Source organism: Botrytis deweyae, assembly GCF_014898535.1.
Source record: "Botrytis deweyae strain B1 chromosome Unknown BDEW_015, whole genome shotgun sequence".
NCBI classification, from domain to species: Eukaryota; Fungi; Ascomycota; class Leotiomycetes; order Helotiales; family Sclerotiniaceae; genus Botrytis; species Botrytis deweyae.
In genome coordinates, this window is record NW_024066222.1 from 575,233 (window position 1) to 595,298 (window position 20,066).

General features: G+C 43.6%; 7 protein-coding genes across 7 annotated transcripts; 5 read left to right on the plus strand and 2 right to left on the minus strand.

Moving 5' to 3' along the window:
• Positions 1-147: 147 nt before the first annotated feature.
• On the plus strand, positions 148-1,290 carry EAE98_006880 (uncharacterized protein; the record flags this gene model as incomplete). The annotated part of the gene is made up of 3 exons (XM_038954503.1): positions 148-471; positions 540-1,082; positions 1,168-1,290. 3 exons carry the CDS (start codon positions 148-150, stop codon positions 1,288-1,290), a joined length of 990 nt encoding a protein of 329 aa, XP_038809183.1.
• Positions 1,291-1,339: 49 nt separating this feature from the next.
• Positions 1,340-5,272, minus strand: EAE98_006881 (uncharacterized protein). Its single transcript, XM_038954504.1, has 3 exons — positions 3,931-5,272; positions 2,252-3,840; positions 1,340-2,200 (listed from the first exon to the last, which is right to left on the minus strand). The coding sequence occupies exons 1-3, from the start codon at positions 4,775-4,777 to the stop codon at positions 1,739-1,741; spliced, it is 2,898 nt and encodes a 965-aa protein (XP_038809184.1). The 5' UTR covers positions 4,778-5,272; the 3' UTR covers positions 1,340-1,738.
• Positions 5,273-5,401: 129 nt separating this feature from the next.
• On the plus strand, positions 5,402-6,337 carry EAE98_006882 (uncharacterized protein; the record flags this gene model as incomplete). Its single annotated transcript, XM_038954505.1, has 1 exon — positions 5,402-6,337. The coding sequence occupies one exon, from the start codon at positions 5,402-5,404 to the stop codon at positions 6,335-6,337; it is 936 nt and encodes a 311-aa protein (XP_038809185.1).
• A 521-nt stretch (positions 6,338-6,858) lies between these two features.
• On the plus strand, positions 6,859-7,647 carry EAE98_006883 (uncharacterized protein; the record flags this gene model as incomplete). Its single annotated transcript, XM_038954506.1, has 1 exon — positions 6,859-7,647. One exon carries the CDS (start codon positions 6,859-6,861, stop codon positions 7,645-7,647), a length of 789 nt encoding a protein of 262 aa, XP_038809186.1.
• A 233-nt stretch (positions 7,648-7,880) lies between these two features.
• EAE98_006884 (uncharacterized protein) lies at positions 7,881-10,970 on the minus strand (the record flags this gene model as incomplete). Its single annotated transcript, XM_038954507.1, has 3 exons — positions 7,881-8,578; positions 8,641-10,695; positions 10,769-10,970. 3 exons carry the CDS (start codon positions 10,968-10,970, stop codon positions 7,881-7,883), a joined length of 2,955 nt encoding a protein of 984 aa, XP_038809187.1.
• Positions 10,971-15,420: 4,450 nt separating this feature from the next.
• EAE98_006885 (uncharacterized protein) lies at positions 15,421-16,248 on the plus strand (the record flags this gene model as incomplete). Its single annotated transcript, XM_038954508.1, has 1 exon — positions 15,421-16,248. The coding sequence occupies one exon, from the start codon at positions 15,421-15,423 to the stop codon at positions 16,246-16,248; it is 828 nt and encodes a 275-aa protein (XP_038809188.1).
• A 1,368-nt stretch (positions 16,249-17,616) lies between these two features.
• EAE98_006886 (uncharacterized protein) lies at positions 17,617-18,900 on the plus strand (the record flags this gene model as incomplete). Its single annotated transcript, XM_038954509.1, has 1 exon — positions 17,617-18,900. One exon carries the CDS (start codon positions 17,617-17,619, stop codon positions 18,898-18,900), a length of 1,284 nt encoding a protein of 427 aa, XP_038809189.1.
• Positions 18,901-20,066: the final 1,166 nt, after the last annotated feature.

Sequence of the window (20,066 nt, forward strand, 5' to 3'; positions counted from 1 at the left end):
ACCATATAAAACTTGGATCGAGATTTAACAACTACCTCTTGAACCTTCGACTCTTTCTTAGAGCAATAGCTGCATGATTTTTGTCTACGTCCTCACGACAATACTTTAAACCAATAATACACAAAGAAAAGCGACGAACTATTAGCCATGCCCACCACAGATATGAACACACCCTCAAGATTCAAGAGATTTCTCTCTCCCCCTATCCGTTGGTCAAAAACTGATATAGAGAGCCAACAGAGTCAACAATCTATCATCCACAGCTTCCAAGACCCTTCTCCTCAAATGCACCACAGTACCGACCATCTTAAAGACCAACATTTCAGTCAACACGATAGCATTGAAAACCGCGATTCTCCCTCATCATATGCAGTCAAAGCCCATGATATCCAAAATCCCAACACCCAAAGCTTTACGCCAAATTCAAGACAGACTCTCACTGGTACCCCATACGAAGACCTCGCAGCACGAGTAATCCAGAACTTCAATTCTCCATCCCTGGAAGTTTCACACAAGAGGAAAATAACCCCAGAAGCCAGTCCGGAAACCGAAATCCCTATTTCAATAATTTCATGCGTCAAAGACGCCGTGAAGATGGTGAAATCGATCTCGAGGGTCAATATCCCAGCATCCAATCCTCAAGAAATCGTTTACAGTACGATTTAGGCAACAGCTTTGGAGACAGACATCGCAGAATCAATGATACCTGCGATCAAAACTCTATTCCCCACTTCAAACATCGCGTAAATGAATCACAAAGCCCAAATCCAACTATTCAAGATGCACATCAAAACACAAATCCAGAATCGACTTCCGCGTCAACACAGAGATCGCGGCGTGAAAATTATTCAGAAAACGAATCTTCTCAAGCCGAACCACTATCTAATCCAAGGGACTACACCATCGACGATATTGAAAGCCAGCGTTTCAGAGCACCAAAGTCACCTGCTATTCCCATCGACCTCGACTTCTCTGGAGTCATACAGACGCTTCGAAGACCCATAGATTATTTCGGAGCAAATAAGGAGGAAACGAAGGAGATGTGGCAGTGTGTGCCGAATGAGGATTTGGAGGAGGGCATGGTATGTTTTATTTTCTTTCGCTTGATGCTCTTGTTTCTTGAGATGTGGAATCTTGGAGACAATGCTAATTGATGAATTCGAATAGTTGGGACGTTATGCCTGGAATCATGAGGATAGAGATGTTTGTGTTAGTTGTAGAAGGGCGAGGGCAAGAGAAGCGAGGTCGAGATTGGTTTCACTGAAGAGGGCGTTGGGATTTGCAGGCTAGGATAATACTTTGGAGAGTCGTGCATGGAGAGGAAATAAAAGGTGAGCATAAGTATCGATCAGACAGTCGATGTTTTGTTCATTTTTGTCATTGCTTGGATCAATTCGAAATGGCCAACTATGTACTTGGGAATTTTATACGAGATTCTACTATGCAGAAAATGATAATCGTTCTGAATACCTGTAATATCGCACTTGTCTCGATCTGAGGTTCTTCTCTTATTAGCCGAATTAATGAATGAGTTTCGCCCACAAAAGATTTAATTTTACTCTTCTTCTCGAGTGATTCTAGATCCAGCTCTTCCACTTGATAAGTTTCATGGACTCCCATTTTGAGATACCCTCAATGAACGCAGATTACCAACAAAAATAGGCAAGAAATATGATGACAACATAAACAAGGGTATATATTTCATGATCAATCTACAATTCCAAACAAATTCCTGTTTCTATATCTTAATGCGCTTTGCTGATGATGGCATGTCATCCACTTCATCATTACCATCGACTTCCAAGATGGTCCCGTCGGCATCGACAGTGTCGTCCGAATCATCCGAGGATTCCTCAAATGAGCGTTTCCGATCGATGGCAGTACTCTTGGAGCTCACGATAACCGTGAACCCGCGACATGCCGTGTCGGCTTCGATGATTTCCTCAAAATAGGGCTTCATATTGGCATTCGTGCTACTCTCTGAGAAACTCGGAATGAAAGCTCCAAGATAGATCAAAACTCGAGTGGATAGATTGATAAGAGATTGTTCGTAGTCTTTATCAAGAGTCATTCCTTTCCACTGAGCATATATATTCTCCATGACAGTATATCGAGCGATTATGCTAACAATCTCGCTCATTTCTGTGATAATCCTGATTTGGTAATCAACTGTCCAGTTTGTACTATGGGAAAGCCAGTTCTGTAAGAATTAATTAGCTTACTACTGTTTGATTGATTTAGATCAACACACCTCAACGGCACCCAGAAGACATGCCCATGCAATAGCTCCAATTGTAAGGCCGATTGTCTCTTCCATCACGGCTAGAACATCAAGTATTTTCTGGATAGAGCTAGCAGCACGCGGAAACATCTGACGGAGTTGAGCAATCCTCTCTTTGTAGAGACTTGCAGACCAATCTAAATTGGCAACAAGCGGAACAGATCCTGCTTCTGAGGTAGTGTAAACGCGCTCTCGATTCAAGTACTGTTTTAAATTACTCCATATGACAGCATCGAATGACTTAACATTTATGAAGCCTCTGACCCAAAGTCCGCCTGGGCCCTTGTTAGAAACTTCATTATGGAAATGGAAAGCAGAGATATTATTCGATTTATCACTTTTTGGTGAGTTAAAAGCTTGTCTCGAGATATCATTGGGATAATCTGGAGGCAATTCCATACGTCCGCGACGTTCGCTCTTGCCAAAAGGTGATATATTAGACGGATAAGAAGGCTGTCCATCTCTTTTACAGGTTTCTTGTGATACTTGGCTTTGCAAGTGAATCTCTTTAGACTCTCTTTTGGGTGACAGATCTTCAGTTCCAAGCTCATAGAGTCCCGATGATATGGTAGCCGAGATTTCCATGCTTTGGCAGGCATCAACATTATGCCAGCGTCCGAAATCTACCCCAGTAACTCTTTCAGCAACTCCGAGACGTCGAGGGGGAGACAACGGAGTCATTTGATGCTGCTGCTGATGCTTTTGTAGTTGCTGTTGTTGCATTTGGATTGGTTGAGCTTGTTGAGTAGGTGACTGTGGCGTCTGATGATGTTGTGAAATTTCATGCGAAGACCTTATTTGATCTGCAGTCGACTTTTCATTGACATGGGGTAAAACAATTGGAGTAGTATAACTAGGGTTATATTGACTAAAGCGTTCAGATTGAGCATAGTGCGTCTCGAGTCCGTTGTCAGGCTTATACGAGTAACTAGGCGGGTTGAATTCAAATAAATCAAAATCCTGGTTCAGGGAAGGCTCGTTAAATTCAAGTAAATCATAATTCTGGTTCAGGGAAGGAGTAGGTGGAGTGAAAGGCGTGATTTGATCAGAAAATACCGTGTTCATGTGAAGAGGTAATTTCAACCGTGAAGGCCCCGATCTATCGCCCTCCATGTAAATGTGTTCGGCAAACATAGGAGAGCGTTGAGGAGGAGAGTTGTAGCTAAGGCCTTTACGTCCCTTACTGGTGCTCCTCGCAACTGATCTGTCTCTCGCTATTTTCCGAGGCATCTCCATTTTCCGATGCTTGTTATGGACTAGTAGGTGTGGCGAAATTTCCACTGGAACGGTAGGCTCCGTGATTGCCGAAAGATTGCTCGGAATTGGCAAATTGTTGACCCATTCCTCAGCATCTTTGACATTCATGTTGAAATGCCTCATTGCTGAAATAGTCATTTCATTTCTCCAGCTCTTAAGAGTTTTTGATACTGAAGTATCTAGTTGACGGCTCTCTTCTACCGAAAATGAAGCTTTGTCATGTCTATCGGATACCATTACAGACTGTGGCATCACAGGTACATGGTTAGAATCTTCTGGCTTGGGGAAGCTCTCCACTTGTTCTAACATTTCGACATGTTAGCCCATTTTCAAAAAAAAGACTATCCGCATCACATATTGCAGATCTCAGGTCTTGAACCTTAAAGACTTACTCATTCGGCCATCTAACGATTCTTGATTTTGATGTGATAAGGCGCTGTGGAAGGAATCTACAGACTGGTTTGCTTGTGTGTTTAGGATTGGCGGCATGCTATTTGGCACCACCGCCATTGAAATGAATGAAGATGCAGAGAAATCGGTTGTACTGGGTATTCTAGTTGCTAAGGGACCAACATAGGTTGCCGATGTAACCGATGTCCTTAAAGTAGAGCTTGAGCCCCCCGAAATTAAAGATGCGCTTGATGGTAACGGAGGTTTTGACCCAGAAGAGGCTTCAGTAGTATCCTTTATCGACATGCCTGCCAGTTTCAGTCTCGTGTCCTCCACTTGCATGCGTGTCTCTGTCGATAGACCATGTCTATTCGGGCCTCCAATCAAACTGGGGTTATTTATACCCAAAGAGTCCATCATATTATCGGCTCTTAGTGCACTCAATACACTCAATGTACCCATCAGACTCAACTTTAAGTCACGAAGCCTCGCCAACAACTTCATAATTTCCTTCTCTTTATACAGCCATTTAATTTTGGCCAAAACACTGCCACTTCTCAATTTCCGAATGATTCGATCGATTTTCGTGCATATCGTCGCACAATCCCCAATAATTTTAGCTGTAAGCCTATACACCTGATCTGCATAGCGACCATCTTTACCGTGAAGTAATGTAGATAACAGATGAAGCTCATCTGAAAAAGTTTCAAGATCCCTTGCTAGATCCTTAATATCAGAAGGGGCATTGGATAGAGCTTCTCCCACTTCGTAGAGGGTTTTTGAGATCGTGTAGACAGTTCCGGCAAGTTGAAGAATGCTCGCTATTCCACCAATTACTTCAAGAGCCATGATGGTGAGCCTGTCAGGCTATCTAACCCTCGGAAGTCTCCCAGTTGCATGAAATAAAGACTTGGTAATCAATGCTTGTTCGTGCGAAAGGTTGTTCGTAATATTTTCCACTCTTGAGATAGAGAGCAACGTTTGCAAGTTTTCAGCACTCAACACATGATGAGGCTGAGCCCCCTCCTCTCCTGCAGGTCATCCTCATATGGTCCATTTCTGGATCCATCCTACCCATATTCCACTGCTGTTGGAGAAAACCTAACAAACCTCCTCATTTCAAGGTCAAGAAGTAATCATTGGCACAACAACTGAATGATCGTTTGAATAGTTTACATAAGGATATTTAAACCACCACTTAATGTTGTCCTCGCAAGCAGTTCTCTAGAGAAGATAGTTTTTCGTATCCCTTTCTGATACACGGAAAGTTTAAAGGCCGACGCTAAGCCTTGACGCAACGTTAGCTTCGTTTTACCCAGGCTATATTCCAGAAGCCTCTAGACTTGCATTCATAATCAGCCTCGCCATCGTCACTAATTCATTTCCTTCTTAACACCTACACATCTTAACCCCGCCCATAGTACGACACATTGGAAGCCTACTCGAGGTGTTTATATATTCCTTTCCTTCATCATGGCCTCCTCATCAAGATCAGAAACTCCTGAAGATACATCCTTCAGTACCATGGACGAAAAAGACCCAACATTAATTGGTGTACATTGCCAATACGAATACTGCAATCAACTAGATTTCCTCCCCTTTCGTTGCGAATCATGTCGCGGAACATTTTGTCTCGACCATCGTACAGAAACAAGTCATCATTGCTCAAAACCTGGAGAATGGGCAGCCAGACGTCGGCTAGCTAATCAATCTAAACGTTCTTTGGGCGAAGGGAAAATGATGGCAGATGTTGAAAAGCCATGCGCATCACCGACTTGCAAGACGACAATTGGAACGAGTTTATCAACGGGTGTACATTGCTCTATTTGTAATCGGGACTATTGTCTTAAACATCGATTAGGGGAAGACCACGATTGTAAAAACCTCGTACCCATAGGTGCAAGAGTCGGCAGATTTAATGAACAACAAACAAGTGCAAAATTGGCCTTTGGAAAATTAAGGGCTTGGGGAGCGGCACAAAAAGCAAAGGTCGCATCAACTCGGGTCCTACCTGAGCCGAAACCTTCATCCGCAGCTGCAAGATTGGTAGCCGTGAACCAACTCAAAAAGACGGCAAAAGGAGATGCAAAGGTACCTCCAGAAAAGAGGGTATACATAAATGTGGACGCGGAAGCCGCGACAACGACTTCGAAATTTCCTACTGGTGCTTTCTTCTATTCAAAAGATTGGGTGATGGGTCGGGTTTTGGACGCAGCGGCAAAGGCACTTCAAGTAGAAAACGTCAATAATCAGGGAATGGATGAGAAGGACAAGCTTAGAATCTTTCATGTAGAAGCTGGAAGACTTTTAGAATTCAACGAGAAGGTTGGAGATGCTTTGGTGAGCGGCAATCGTATAGTATTGCTCAGGGGAGTTGGACCTGCTGTGCCTGATCTTATTCAGGCATGATCTTCTTTTACATATGGGTTTCTAATTTGGAGAACGGGATTTATGCGAGTCATTTGGGTGATACCACGATACAACTTACAGGAATTGCATAGGATGCATAGGATAGGAGTTAGGGTATTCTGAAGCTTTGCACATTGGCGTTCATTAGAACTTTATAGATTACAGCAGTCCATTTTGTAATTACAAACGATTACTTTCTTTCAATCTTCTGGACATCCTAGATTCGATGAACATTCTGAACATCCAAAGCATGCTAGTGCATGCCATAACAGAGTAAGCTGCGCGTCTTATCAATATCACATCCTCCTCCAAATCGCAGATAGTGACCGGATGACTCATTATGATTCTGAGAAACAATTTAGCATAAATTGTTCCGTCTACCTCTTATTTTTTACCTATTTTCCACGTGCTATTTCTATATTTCCAATTCTGACGTTATCCACCATCCATCAAATCCCCTCTCATATCCTCGCCCTCCCTCCAAACTCCAAACTCCATCCCCCAACCCCCAAACCACTACAATGCCCGCCCCCCTTCCACCCCACAAACTCTCCATCCAACTTCCCCCCCGCAGCCACCTGCACGCCTGGGATTGCCATCTCCCCGCCTCCTTCCAAACGCACCCCTCCACCTCCCCCATCCCCATCTTCAAAGACTCCTGCACCGTGCGCGAACGCGTCTACGTCTCGGAACAACGCGCCGTCCCACTGATCCACCATCTCGAAAACGACGATGCGCGCTCCGTGCATTTCGTCATCTACGCACCTTGTTCCCCCGCAGAAGATCCCCCAGACCCCTACATCCCAGTAGGAACACTCCGGCTGCTCCCCTATCCAGATACTCTCCGTCCTCTCCCCAACACGCGCATTATTGCCGGATCTCCCACCGAGGAAATCCCTCCCTCTTCAACATTCTTTTTCCAGCCCTCTCCGACTTATAGAGTTAATCCTGCGTCTACTCTACACGATGGGATAGAGCCTTATGTACGGCTTGGTCGATTGGCTGTTTTGAAGGAGCATCGTGGGAAAGGGTATGCAGATCTGTTGATCCAGGCTGCTTTGAAATGGGCGGGGGAGAATCCGAGGTTTTCGGAAGAGGCGTTGAGTGAGGAGGAGAAAGGAACAGTGCCGGAGTGGCAGGGATTAGTGCGTTTGTATGCGAGAGATGTAGCGGTGAGGACGTGGGAACGGAATGGGTTTGTGGTGGATGAGGGGATGGGGAGTTGGTGGGAGGTGGGTGTTAGGATTTTGGGGATGGTGAAGAGGGTAAATGTAAGAGTACTTGGCGAAGAGATGGAATCAAGAGAATGAGTGTCATACTTTTGTCATCGATACACTTTGTATGATTGATTTGGTAAATATTTCTACATAAAAATACATGACCGAGGGTAGGTGGAAAAATGTCTTCCAGGAACCCTCGAGATGTTAGAGAAGTCAAATAGCTTCGCTCGACCCAAATTTGGTCTAAATTGTATGATATACAGTTAACGTCCATACCAGAAGATGCCGGTTGAATTGAGCATCATCCTCTTTCTATCCCCACCCTAACCTTCCGCTCTGAAGCGTAGTAACATTGCCATGTCGAGCGCAACTCCCCAAGTGCCAAATCGCATCAGCGTATCCGCTGCACTTTTAAATAGCGATCTCGACACTCCTTTCACTTTTGGTCTTCCCGGGTCTATATTCTTTCCCTTACCACTTAATTCCTCACTATTCTCTTCATCCATCAATTCACTTCCTAATATCTCCAAAAATGCGTCGTCTGCTGTGTTTTTGTTTCCTCTCAGTCTCTTCATCAGACCATCTTTTTGCTTTTTATCCGCAACTTGTGCGAAAGCCCAAAGAATGACATGGGTCATCATTAATAATGAGGCTCCGTAAACCCCTGTATCTACCATGCCACTTTTTGTTCCCTTGGATGCCTCGCTTCCTTTTTCTCGACCTGTCACATCCGCATTAAGATCTCTGTTCGATTCCATGATTGCAGTAGCGGCTCGGACGGCTACATCAATAGCCAATTCTGGATCTTCTTGTGCCCATAATCTCAACCTTTCTAGAGCACGCACAATACCCGTCTGACTCGATTTTCCAATCGCATTTAATAGATCGGTAAAAGGAATATGGAGAAAAAGACTTGTGATGTGGTGTTGAACAATACAGATGTGGTGGAAAATATGCGATGTGGAATGGGGGATAGTCAAATGAGGCCGTAAATAAGTTTTGGAAAAGCGGTTAAGCGTGTCTGGATTTCGATTAGTTTAGTTATCGGTATGGGGAAATGGGATATATAGTACACCAACGTACAGGCTAGTTCTTGTCTCCTCGCAGAAACGCGGGATCTGAGGGCCTGTGAAAGAGATGAAGCAGGATCATGACTGGGTGGACTTTCGTAGATTTCTGATGAGATTTGGCTGTTGATGAATTTGCTAGCAACTAGAGATTCTTGTGAGGCATCAAATATCTGACGTTGAATTTCGAGGAGAACAAGAAATGCGGTATATGAATTAAGATTCGGCAATGGAAGGTGGTGGGGTTGAAATATAGGCTCCTCTCCTGTCAAGAAACGACCCGAGGAGGGTATAGACGAGGATGGAGTGGGAGAAAAGAGAAAAGGTCCAATAGCAGCTGCAAATGATAAAGACTGTGGTACTTTCGCAGATCCAAGCGCGAAATTCCAATCGCTGGCAGAAGAAGCACACCAAAAGACTTCATCGCAAGGACAGCTGACATCTACCAATTCGCCAATTGTCATTGCTGACGATTGGTTCCAAAGCGCGGAGAATTGGCGATCAGTTGCATAGACAACCCAGTAAAGCCTATTAAGAGATTCCTCGTCGATCCATCGTTTCCATTGAACTTGGGGATCTTTCAATGTTTGGTCCGCAGAAGAATATCTATTTGGCAAAGTCGACTTTTCACTTTCGTATAAACGACGCATATGGGAAACAGCATGACCTTTGAAAGACTCGGATACGCTGAATGCACGCTTGTTCCCACACCATAATCCCATATGGATGAGTAAGGCTTCGGTAAAAATTGTCATAGGATTTCGAATTAAGCTCATATCTAGACGAATGGCGGCGAGCAAATGCCAACCGATAACTTCAATTAAAACGATGGCTAGTCGTCTTCCATTCTTAACATGGCTGTAAGTAGATCCAATAATCATCATGGCAGATAATAATGGGGGAGAAAGTTGATTGGTATCCACGGTCGGGTGATGCAGTACAGGTACTTGATGTGAGAAATGCTTAAAGTAAAGGCCAATGAATATATTGACCACATATAACGGTGGCATTGTAAAAAGTGGTTTTCTGTGAGGGACTTCATGAACGGGAGATATCAAGAAATCTCGCATTTTGTAATATGTCGACTCTGAAATATCGTATCTTGGGTTGTGGTCTTGAAATAGAGGATGATCAAACGGTAGATCAATTGGATCAGCTTCCAAAATTGCAGTTGGATCTAAGCTCGGATTCCACGATGAAGGCCATTTATCTTCACTCCAGGGTAGATTTGGGGGTGAAAAAACGCTTGCAACACTTGCAGATTGTGTTGGCCCAGATTCCAATATATCATTTTTGGGTTGACGGTATTCAAAATGAGGCTCGCTAGCTGGCATTGTAGAAGTTGGACCTGAATTGTCCAGTTTAATATTGCTAAAATGTTGCTGTATAGAATCTGAGACGGGAACATTTTGATTAAAAAGCTTTCCAGTATTTTCCCATTCGTTTCCGGTTTCAACCATGGTAGCATATAAGTCGTTAGAAACCCACGCATTTCCCAATGGGTTGTTCTCCGGTTGCAAATAGGAAGTATGACTGAAGGGTATCTGATAAGAATATCCCATTACACCAAGAGGATTCGTAGGAAACTGGTGGTCTAGTGTAGTGTCTTGGTATGGATCTCGGTATTGCTGCGTGAAAGAATGCGTCTCCTGGGGTAAGAAACCAAGTACTGGCATTGATTGGGGTACATTGTTGTTGATATTTAGTTGTTGGCCTGCCCCAAATGATCTCGGTGCCGCTTCGAGGAACGGTATATTTATCCCAGTAGGCTCTTGAAAAGAAGTTGAGTAATTTGCCGTTACCGTTTCCGTCGGAAATGATGGACCACTTTGCATTGGAGATAAATGAGCTGATTCTGATCGACTTGTAGGCGTCCAATTGAACTTTTCAAGGTTGTCGTGGCTTTCCGGATCTTCAGAAGTCTTCCTTCGCTTCACCGATCCTCTTCGGCCTTCAGACTTTGGTTCTTTTTTGTCCCATCGTTCATGGCCGGCTTCATGCCTTTTTAGTAAGTCACTCCGAGTAAAAGTCTTTTCACATATTTGACAAATGTGAGTCCGAGGAACATCGTCTATGAGGTTATTTTGTTAGCGGTGGATAAGCTTTTTAGTGTCCGAGGTCCATTCTAATCTATGCTCACTTACGGGTTTTCATGTGACGACTCAAATTCTCGCGCCTATTGAACGATTTAGGACACTGACTACAAACAAAAGAGGAAGCTGGCGTGGCCAGGCTGCTTTTCCGAGGGATTGAAGCTTCGGCGTCCATATTTGCTGAGTCGGAAGTGGAATCTGACTGAAAACTCGAGTGGACACCGCGTGTCGAAGGGTGGACATTACCAGACATACTTGAGTAGACGAAAAAACGTTCAACCAACGGCGGCGACCCAATGTATATTTGAACAAAATAGTATATCTCGACGGAATACAATAACAAGAGGCCTAGACCCTGCTCAGCAGCTTAAAAAGCGTGGCCGCATTGACCAACATCACAGGTGAAAGCCTACCTATCACGCCTGTGAACGTTTAAAGTTCAAGCGCACGTCCAATAAACGATTTTCGACTGTATGAGACAGCTGTTGCATGAGAAAGTTGAGAACTCCCCCCAATTATAGATTCGCTACCACATATGAAAGCAAGTTACCCATGCGAGCAGAAAGTGATCTAAACCCTAAGAAACTCTGTTTCTCTGTTTGCCCCTCCTGCCCAACAAGGAGTAGCAGTCGATCAGTGATGGCACTGACCTTAAAACCCTCCTGCCTGTGTATCCCTTGCCCGGGCAAGACTAACCTGTAGGATCCGGAACCTCCGCAATCCTAAATTAGAACGATAAACCCTTAAGCAAAACTCCGTTCAAACCGTCCAACTTATCTTCAGTGATTGCGAGAAATTTTAACTGGCTTTTGTCCTAAAGAATGTATTGCTTGCGAGGCTTGCTGCTACCGCACCTCTCGCCAGTAAGTGTCCGGTAAATTACCACAAAGTGGCTACCTCCAACCTTAAATAGATTACCATGTCCAAATATCCACTTTTTGGCTTGCAAACCTATGTCACCTTGCACTAGTATGTTCTATTTCTCAGCATCACATCTTAGAGTAAGCACCCTTCAGCCTTGATCCCGCCAGACCGTCATCAGTCGCGGCAGGCATTCGGAGCGTGCCGTACGGAGAGATTCCCAATGCGGTTCTCCTTCCCGCACACCACCCTTGAGTGTATTGTTCGTCTGAGATGTGTCACATTTCCCCGCAAGCCATCAGGTCATCGTCTATCGTGCTTGGTGTAACCCTTCCTTGAAAAGCCGCGGTGACGTTGTGGGCTGTGCAAGAAAGTTGAGTTGAACCCCAAGCATCTTCTGAAGAATTGAAGGCTTGGAAACGCTTTTGTGCGATATAAGGATGCTTCGGAAATAACGAGTGGAAGCCGATCCGAATCTGCTGGTGCTCTATTAAGGTTCACTTTGATTCAAGCTCGCCCTGTTTACATGGCATGGCATTATGCCTGCCATGATCCAAGTATTGGCAGATGCCCAATGATCGCTCGAATCGGGGGAATGCCTCGCCGGCAGATGCCCTCTTCCTGCACGGCCGGCAGAGGTGCAAGGAGGATAGAATTGCTCGAGCATGGTTGAGATAAGCAATCTGCAGGTCTGAATCAAATCTATTTTTTGCCTGTCAAAGTCAAGTTTTGAATAAATAATGAAAGAACGGGTGCTCAATGATTGTATATGACACCATTTGTTTTATCTTAAAATGGAATATAAAGCTAGTCTGCATAACATTAGATATGAAGAGTATTCTTGGGTTGCTTTTTTCCAGATCAATCCTTGGGCTTCTCGAGGATATCTACTTGGCATCAATTACATAGCCCCTGATAGGCGGACTAGGGACACATCTCGGTTACCGTACTTGGTACGATCTCGCGGTAATTAGACTCCGGCCCCTTGCGGATGCTCCATTCAACATCATATCATTCATGTCTTCTCGCCGGAAGAGAATGATCGACCCTTATGCGAAGTCTTCTTTTCTGCCGACCAAGGAGACGTTTCGTTCTTCCCACTTATTGATCTGGTCAACGGATCTTGAGTCTTGACCTGGTGTACAAGCACGCAGATTGCACATGTGATTGATTTGGATCTGCCCGAAGAATAGCTAGCCTTGCTTACGAAGTGGGATGCAAAGACTATTCGCATACTGATTTGGCCGAAGACTCACTCTCCTCCACTTGCCAATGGATTGGCATTTGCATGAGGGTTTACTGCGCTCCATTGATAATCATGGCTTGGGTTCGAAGACTTGCACTCCGCCTCATCTGATGACCATACGCCGATACATACACGCATCACATACATACACCCCAAGGTCGCTTGCAGTGCCGGCGTCTCCACGAATAGTCATGTACCTGCCGTTGCCGGGGTAGAGATTACTAGTTGCAAATATCAACAAGGACTCACCGTTGCTTCGACTATGTATGCCAATTTATCTTCAACCGTAGCAAAGTCAAAAGTTAAATGGCATGGAAATAGCCAAGTATATCTTGGCAAATCAACTCGAGCTACTTATCTTGTAATAGACCTCGAGAGGACTCTGTTAGAGGAAGGTATGAAGAGGTAGAGGCGATGAAGATGCTCACATTTCCTCAGTTAGGTAGGCGAAATACGCTTGTTGGCCTTGGCTATATCAAATCTAGAACTGTAAAAAGTGGCGAGGTAAAACTGCAAGTGAAGTCTGGGTGAGATTCTCAGGAGAATTCAGAAGACTCCTCGTCGATGTGCTTCAGATTCAAAGTTATTCAAGCAAGCTGCTGGAGTCGCCCCAATCGGATCTCCCCCTCTCATGTGTCAAATTGAGGTTTGTTTGGTGTACACCTAGTGCATCTTTGTGATATAGTATTAATACATTTGAGACGGTAGTCATTGAATTATCCATTCGGGGAAGTGAATGAAGCTTCCGATGTCAGTCTTTCATTTATTTCTTCCCTCTCTCCATTTCTCCCTGTCAGGAGTGAAAGTGTACCTTTGAGGAGGGGGGGGGGGGGGGGGAGGAGACGAGTCCAATCACGCTAATGAAAATGATCCTTTCTCGGGTTTTTCCTTCACCAGCTTTTTGCAATTATTCCAACACTTTCAATTCTCAATCACAACAATTCCGGTGAAATTTACAACGCGTGAAATGCTCATTTCTCTTCATTGTATCAACTTTTTTTATCTTGATTCTGTAATACAATATTCTCTTCTAATTTTCCTGATTGTTGACCAGTCGGGCTTCACATTGAAACATTCTGCCCTCTTCGTGCATTCTGTCAATCAAAAAGCCTCATTGAGTGAGTTTTGATGCGCATGAATTATTTCCCACATCTATTGATCCATTCCAGTGTGGCATCTTTCATCCCTTTTATTGTTTTCACTTTTTCCGTTGAGAAATTTCACCTCCCCTCCGGTGGTTTTATTTACGTGTGAGATACTTCTGTCATCATTGAGATCCTTCTCCAACTCAATACCTCTCAAAAATCCGAAATCCATCAAGTTTTGCTCTATGACTTCTTCCATTCACATACCGCATTTCTAATTCAGCTTCTACTAAGAAGCCGCGTCTGATATTCCGACTGAGCACTGCAAAATACTGCCGCTTCTTGCAATTCATAAGGTTTGGTCGCAACTCTACCTGGAAGAGACCCGTTAGAAACTAACAATGATATTAGTCTTTCCAGCGCATCTACCCGACCCGCTTCAACCTGGTGTTGTCGCATGCAGATTCACAATGGCTCCTACCTGTTACACATGCAAAATCATCTTCCAAGTCAATTCGCATATGATAGCGCACTGCCGAGTAACCGGACACATTCAAGGTTGGGTCTGTGGCAATTGCGATAAACCCTTTCAGGATGAAGAGGCGAGAAGACAGCATGTTCAGGCTAAGCACCCACAGGGGAAGCGCCCACTTCCGTGTTCTCATTGTACCGAGTCTTTCCGTACCGATGACGCAAGAAAAAAACATACTGAGGCCAAGCACCAGTTCCAATGTTCTTATTGCAAAGATGCCTTCAATTCTGCAGACGGTCTAAAACAACACAACTTCATTAAACATTGTTTTCCTTGTGAATTCGATGACTGCGACTCGGTTTTCAGTTCAGAGCAGCTTCTAAACAACCATAAAGGAAACAAACACAAGTTCAGGTGTAACAAGTGCAAGAAAGATTTTCAATCCCAGGGCCCTCTCGATAAGCACAATACAGAGTTCCACCGCTCTTTCAGTTGCAATTCTTGTAACAAAGATTTCAAATCGGAAATTGCGCTAGAACAGCACATAAACTCTTCGGCTCATCCACAGAGCTGTCCAAAATGCAGCAAATCGTTTTCATCCTATGCTGGTCTTCAACAGCACGCTACCGCGGAACATCTATTGAAATGCAATCAATGTCAACTTACATTTGAAGGTCGGAACCACCTTGTCCTACATCATACCTATGAACACTTAATGGTCAAATGTTCCATCTGCTGCGCCAAGTTCAATCACACTGCGGAGCTACACAAACATAAGTCAGATCAGCATTGTTTTCAATGTGAATACTGCCCAATTCAACCATTTGCAACATATACCCTTCTAAAAGAACACGGGTCTTCATCTCACAACTTCAAATGTCCGGCATGTCCCAAGCATTTCAAACTCCAGGTTGAGCGAAACAGCCATTCCGAACAAGTGCATACTCATTTATGCTCCCAATGTAGTTTAAGATTCGATAGCTTGGTTCTCTTGAATATTCATAGACTCTGTCATCAAGTCTCCTGTCCGTTATGTCACATGAAGTTTGATGATGAGGCAGCGTATGAGTCGCATGACAGAGATGCACATCAACTCCAGTGCCCTCAGTGTTCCAAATTGTTTAAGAATACTCATGATTTCTTTAACCACGCCATCACTCATGCTCCTATCTCCAAAGAATCAGCGACTGCCCCTAAGATCGTTGGACTATATGAGAATTCTGATTGTAAATATCAGCTCAGGTGCTTCAAATCAGGCTGTTGTCACCAGTCTAGCACTCTTAATGCGTTTCGCCACCACTATCATACCTGCAACATGATTAGATGTGATGCGTGTGATGGATTTTTCGACCAAGAAGAGGACCCGCAACTTCAAGCACACAAAGCCCAGGTGCATACCCCAATATTATTGTTCGGTTGTGTCCAATGTACTCAAACCTTTCCAACATCTGATGCAGCTGCCGCACATTACGCGACTGAGCATGCATTCATCTGCGAAGCTTGTCCTGGAACATTCTTCATTAATTCTGCTACCCGGGAAAGACATTTCATTACATGTGGTAATATTTCCGAGACATCTGATTCCGGTGAAAGTTTCCAAACCTCGCGAACCGAATTCTCGCCCCTCATGCAGCGAAGAGCACTACTACCAGCTATTAGAGTTCCTCCCTCTTCAGCCGTACCATTGGTTCAATTTCATGAGGAACCTTTATCTCCAGCTCAACCACTGTTTCAAATTTATGAAAAGTCTGCGATCGAGAGAATTAATGCTGCACAAGAACTCGCCCGGAAAATCCTCGCAGAAGCCAACGCACGCCCACAAGCGACATATTCGTGCCAGAGATGCTCTCCTCTTGTGGAAATCTAAGAGTAACTTTGAGCCCTGTGGTCTGACTGGCTTCCTGTTGTTTCCGTAATTTTAAAGCGGGTGAGATTTAAGATGGTCTTGCTTTTCGAGAAGTTAATGATATAAGATGCCGCTTTCAAACGAATGTTAGGATAATGATTTCTATGGATTTGGGAATTTCACATGAAAGGGGTAATGCACGAAGTAACGAATTTTCTTCTTCATGGTATCTCTGTATCAAGTATCGAGAAACCGATACGAGGGAATGTTTAACTTTGTAAGCTGTGGATATCAACGAGTATGGAAGGAAAATGAATTGATCGGATGAGGGTTCTCAAATTTCCGAGTCTTCATGTTTTCGAATGAGGGACAGCTTCTATGATATACATGTCTCTGCAACGCACTTAATAGTCAGTTTCAAATAAAGAATCAATGTAATTATTCCTTTCCTATATGCTGTGATTGTCCGCTCCCTCGAACCCTCAGCTCTTTTTTACGTCGCAACCGCGGCATGGAATTGGTGAGCACTGCCATAATCACAAATTTCTCTCCTATTGAATACACGATATCCAGCTTACTACCTATATCTACATGTTTCTTTTACTATTAGTGTAGTATGAAAATGCAACTCAACTTACTCTCGTGGACTGGTCCAACATGTTTCTGCAAGTGTGGGACTCCATACACATAGTCACATATACTTGTACATTTTTCATTTTGTATTTTATATTTTTACGAAAAGTCAATATTTCCCATAAAACACGAGTTTAAAGAGGTCCGAGAAGCTCATCAGTCGAACCAGCGTTCAAAAAAACGCATCAAATCCCAAGAACTTTCTCGCAGGATCATTCTCTGCATCTATCATATAAACTTCAAAATCAGTCAATCTATCTACCGTTTGCCCATCTATTCATTCTCCCAACAGCATTTTTGCTTTATATGCAACACAATACAAGATATGATCCATCTTACGAAACCACGAGCCGTTCAGCACAAACTTAAACTTCCCAGATCCTTCGAGAATCTCAGAAGTGCACTATCTAAACTCTCCAAGTATGTGCAGAAGAATTTGTGTAGCAGCTCGCTATCAGTATTTCCATTTGAAAGAGTAAGAACGTGTCATAGTCAGATAATGTCATGACTGTGGACATATCTTTCAAAATTTCCTTGATAGTGATGACTCGAAAAGATGGGAAATGTTTTGGATGCTCGCATACTGATTTTTAAAATTTAGAATTAAGGTTCTGAAATGACTGGATACTAGGGTTTGATGTGCTTAAAAGGCGCGACTGGGTTTCTTTTGACCTTCTTCTTGTTTCTCTTTTTTCTTATAAATAAATTCAAGATTAAGAAGAAAATCTTCAGAAAGATTCTATACTACATCAAGAGATGTATCAAGACGATATGAGTCCATCTGTAGGAAGTTCAGGGGATAGTTTTCCTGAACCTCCGAAACCCATGGCAGAACTCTCCAACTCCAAACAAGCAGTTAAGAACTTCTCAAGAACAAACCCTTCCGATACAGCTCATTCTCCTTCAAAACCCGATCGCATATCCAAACACGTAACCTTCCTCGATACACCTATTAATCACATCATCCCTAGCACTCACGATGAAACCTCCCAGTTTCTCCCGAACAATCTTCAAGAATCCTCAACGAATTATCCTTCCAGAACTTCAGAGACAAATAACAACCCAGAAGACCCAGAAGACTCACTCGAAGAAAATCAACCTCATCTCACCATCTACACTAGCTACTCAACCACGCGAAACCTATTTTTGAAAAGCACAATCGACTGGAACGGTCTCGCCAAAGCCCACCGAACTCCCGAAATCGAAACGATCAGCACATTTCTCAATCATCACGAACACTATCCCCATCTGCATCCCGATAAAACTCTCACGTTCCTCCAAACCAACAACGAATCATCTCAATCCGAGTCCGACACCTTCAAAACCTTCTTCAACGCCCTCGAAAAATCTTTCCCCCAATATGATTTCGAAACTCTCCAAAGAGCAATCGATATCATGGCCCTGGAGCAAGGAAAAACTGCCACAAACAGCGCTCCGTCATTCATACTTCTCTACGCGCTTCTGGCGCAAATCTGGCATGCGGGTGCGACGATGAGAGATGCGTGGATGAAATTCCAGCATGTGGGTTTCGTGATGAGTTTTGGGAATTTTTCCATCTTGATGCGACAAGCGGAGGTTTTTAAACTGGGAGATGGGTCCGAGAGGAATGTTCTGCTTCTGACGGAATCTTTTTGTGAAATTGCAGAGAGGGAGATGCAGATGCATCAAGATAGAGAATGTGAGGAGGAACTATCCTCGCAGCTTGCGGAAATGTTTTCTACGGTACTCCCGCATATATATTTTGGAGCGTGCGGATGGAGTCATGCGCTGGAGATTTTTAATCTGCATCTTGGTGTGAAACTTAGTTTGCGCAGGTTTAAGAAATATGTTATTCCCGTTGTGGCGGGGAGGATGAGAGCGCATGATGAGAGACATACGGCGCGGATCAGGAGAGTGTTGAAGAAGGAGGCGGTGAGGACGGGGGTGGAAATTACGCCGGGAACGTTTTGTGGAGTGTTTAATGGGATGACGGGGTTTGAGCTTGAGGAGGTGGTTCTGAGGGATGTGCAGAATTATTTGTTGGGGTCGTGGAGGGTGTGAGGAGATGGGGATGGGAATGGAGATGGGGATGTGAGAGTGGTGGATTTGAGAGAGGGAAGAATATTTGGTTGGCTTTAAAGAAAGAGGGATGAAGTGAGTAATTGGAAAGTTGATCACAGCACCGTTGATATTCACTATTAATCAATAAGATAAATTAACACAATCGTAAATCTGTCGTATCTTCCCAAAAACATGTACTCGTACACTATGGGAACATCAGAAGTCCATCAACTTCTTGTCCCTATCCGTAAATACCTCGAGATTCATACAGTTCGCTTGATCCAGAATGCTCAATAAACATCCACATCCCCATCTTTGTATTTGATAGTTCGAACTTCCACCATAGCAATAGCAATAACAAAGTTCAAACTCAGCACGAAGAAAAGGTTGAAATAGACAAGTAAAAGTATCTTACCCCTATCCATATCTATTTTCATCTCACCATCTCTCACCCTCTAGAATCACAAATCTACAAATCTACAATCCAAGAAACAAACTCCCTTCAAATCTCTACTCAAAGGCACTTCATCACATCACATCTCCCACAACCTCAAAATCAGCTATTCCAAAAATTCAAACCTGTTCATTCATTCATTCATTCATTCATTCCTCGAACTACCTATGTGCCTAGCTAACGTCATACCAACAATTAGAGCGCATACCTACAATTAGAACGCATACCTACAACTCCCAACCTACCTACCTACTCAGAGCTCAGAGTCAACGAACTCGAAACTCCCCATGCACGAATTTCACAGCGACGTACAATATTATCGTACCAATATCTTCCAATCAGATTTTTTTTTTCCATTGAATTTTTCTTTTTGATATTTATACTCGAGTCTTAATACGAGATTCGAGAATGTGTGATTAGATAGCATATATTATAGCACATATCATGTATGATCACACATCGCATCACATCACACAAACAAGAAAGCCGATATAAGATAATTACATCTCAACTACTCCAATCCATCCCATTACATTCCACATGTGACATATCACACCCGTATCAGAAATCCACAACCACCAGCTGGAGGTAAAGAAATTCTAATCCTAATCCTAATCCACATACCACATGCCGCATTCTACATTCTACATACCACATTTCTTTCTTTCTCTCTTCCTAATATCCCCTCAAACCACACTCATACAAACCACAC

Excerpts from the sequence above, each read along its gene's own strand:
- EAE98_006881 (XM_038954504.1), bottom strand. The coding sequence starts at position 4,777 with ATGGCTCTTGAAGTAATTGGTGGAATAGCGAGCATTCTTCAACTTGCC. Across the intron at positions 3,841-3,930 it reads ATCGTTAGATGGCCGAATGA|AACAAGTGGAGAGCTTCCCC; the intron begins GTAAGTCTTTAA and ends TCGAAATGTTAG. Across the intron at positions 2,201-2,251 it reads GTCTTCTGGGTGCCGTTGAG|AACTGGCTTTCCCATAGTAC; the intron begins GTGTGTTGATCT and ends TAATTCTTACAG.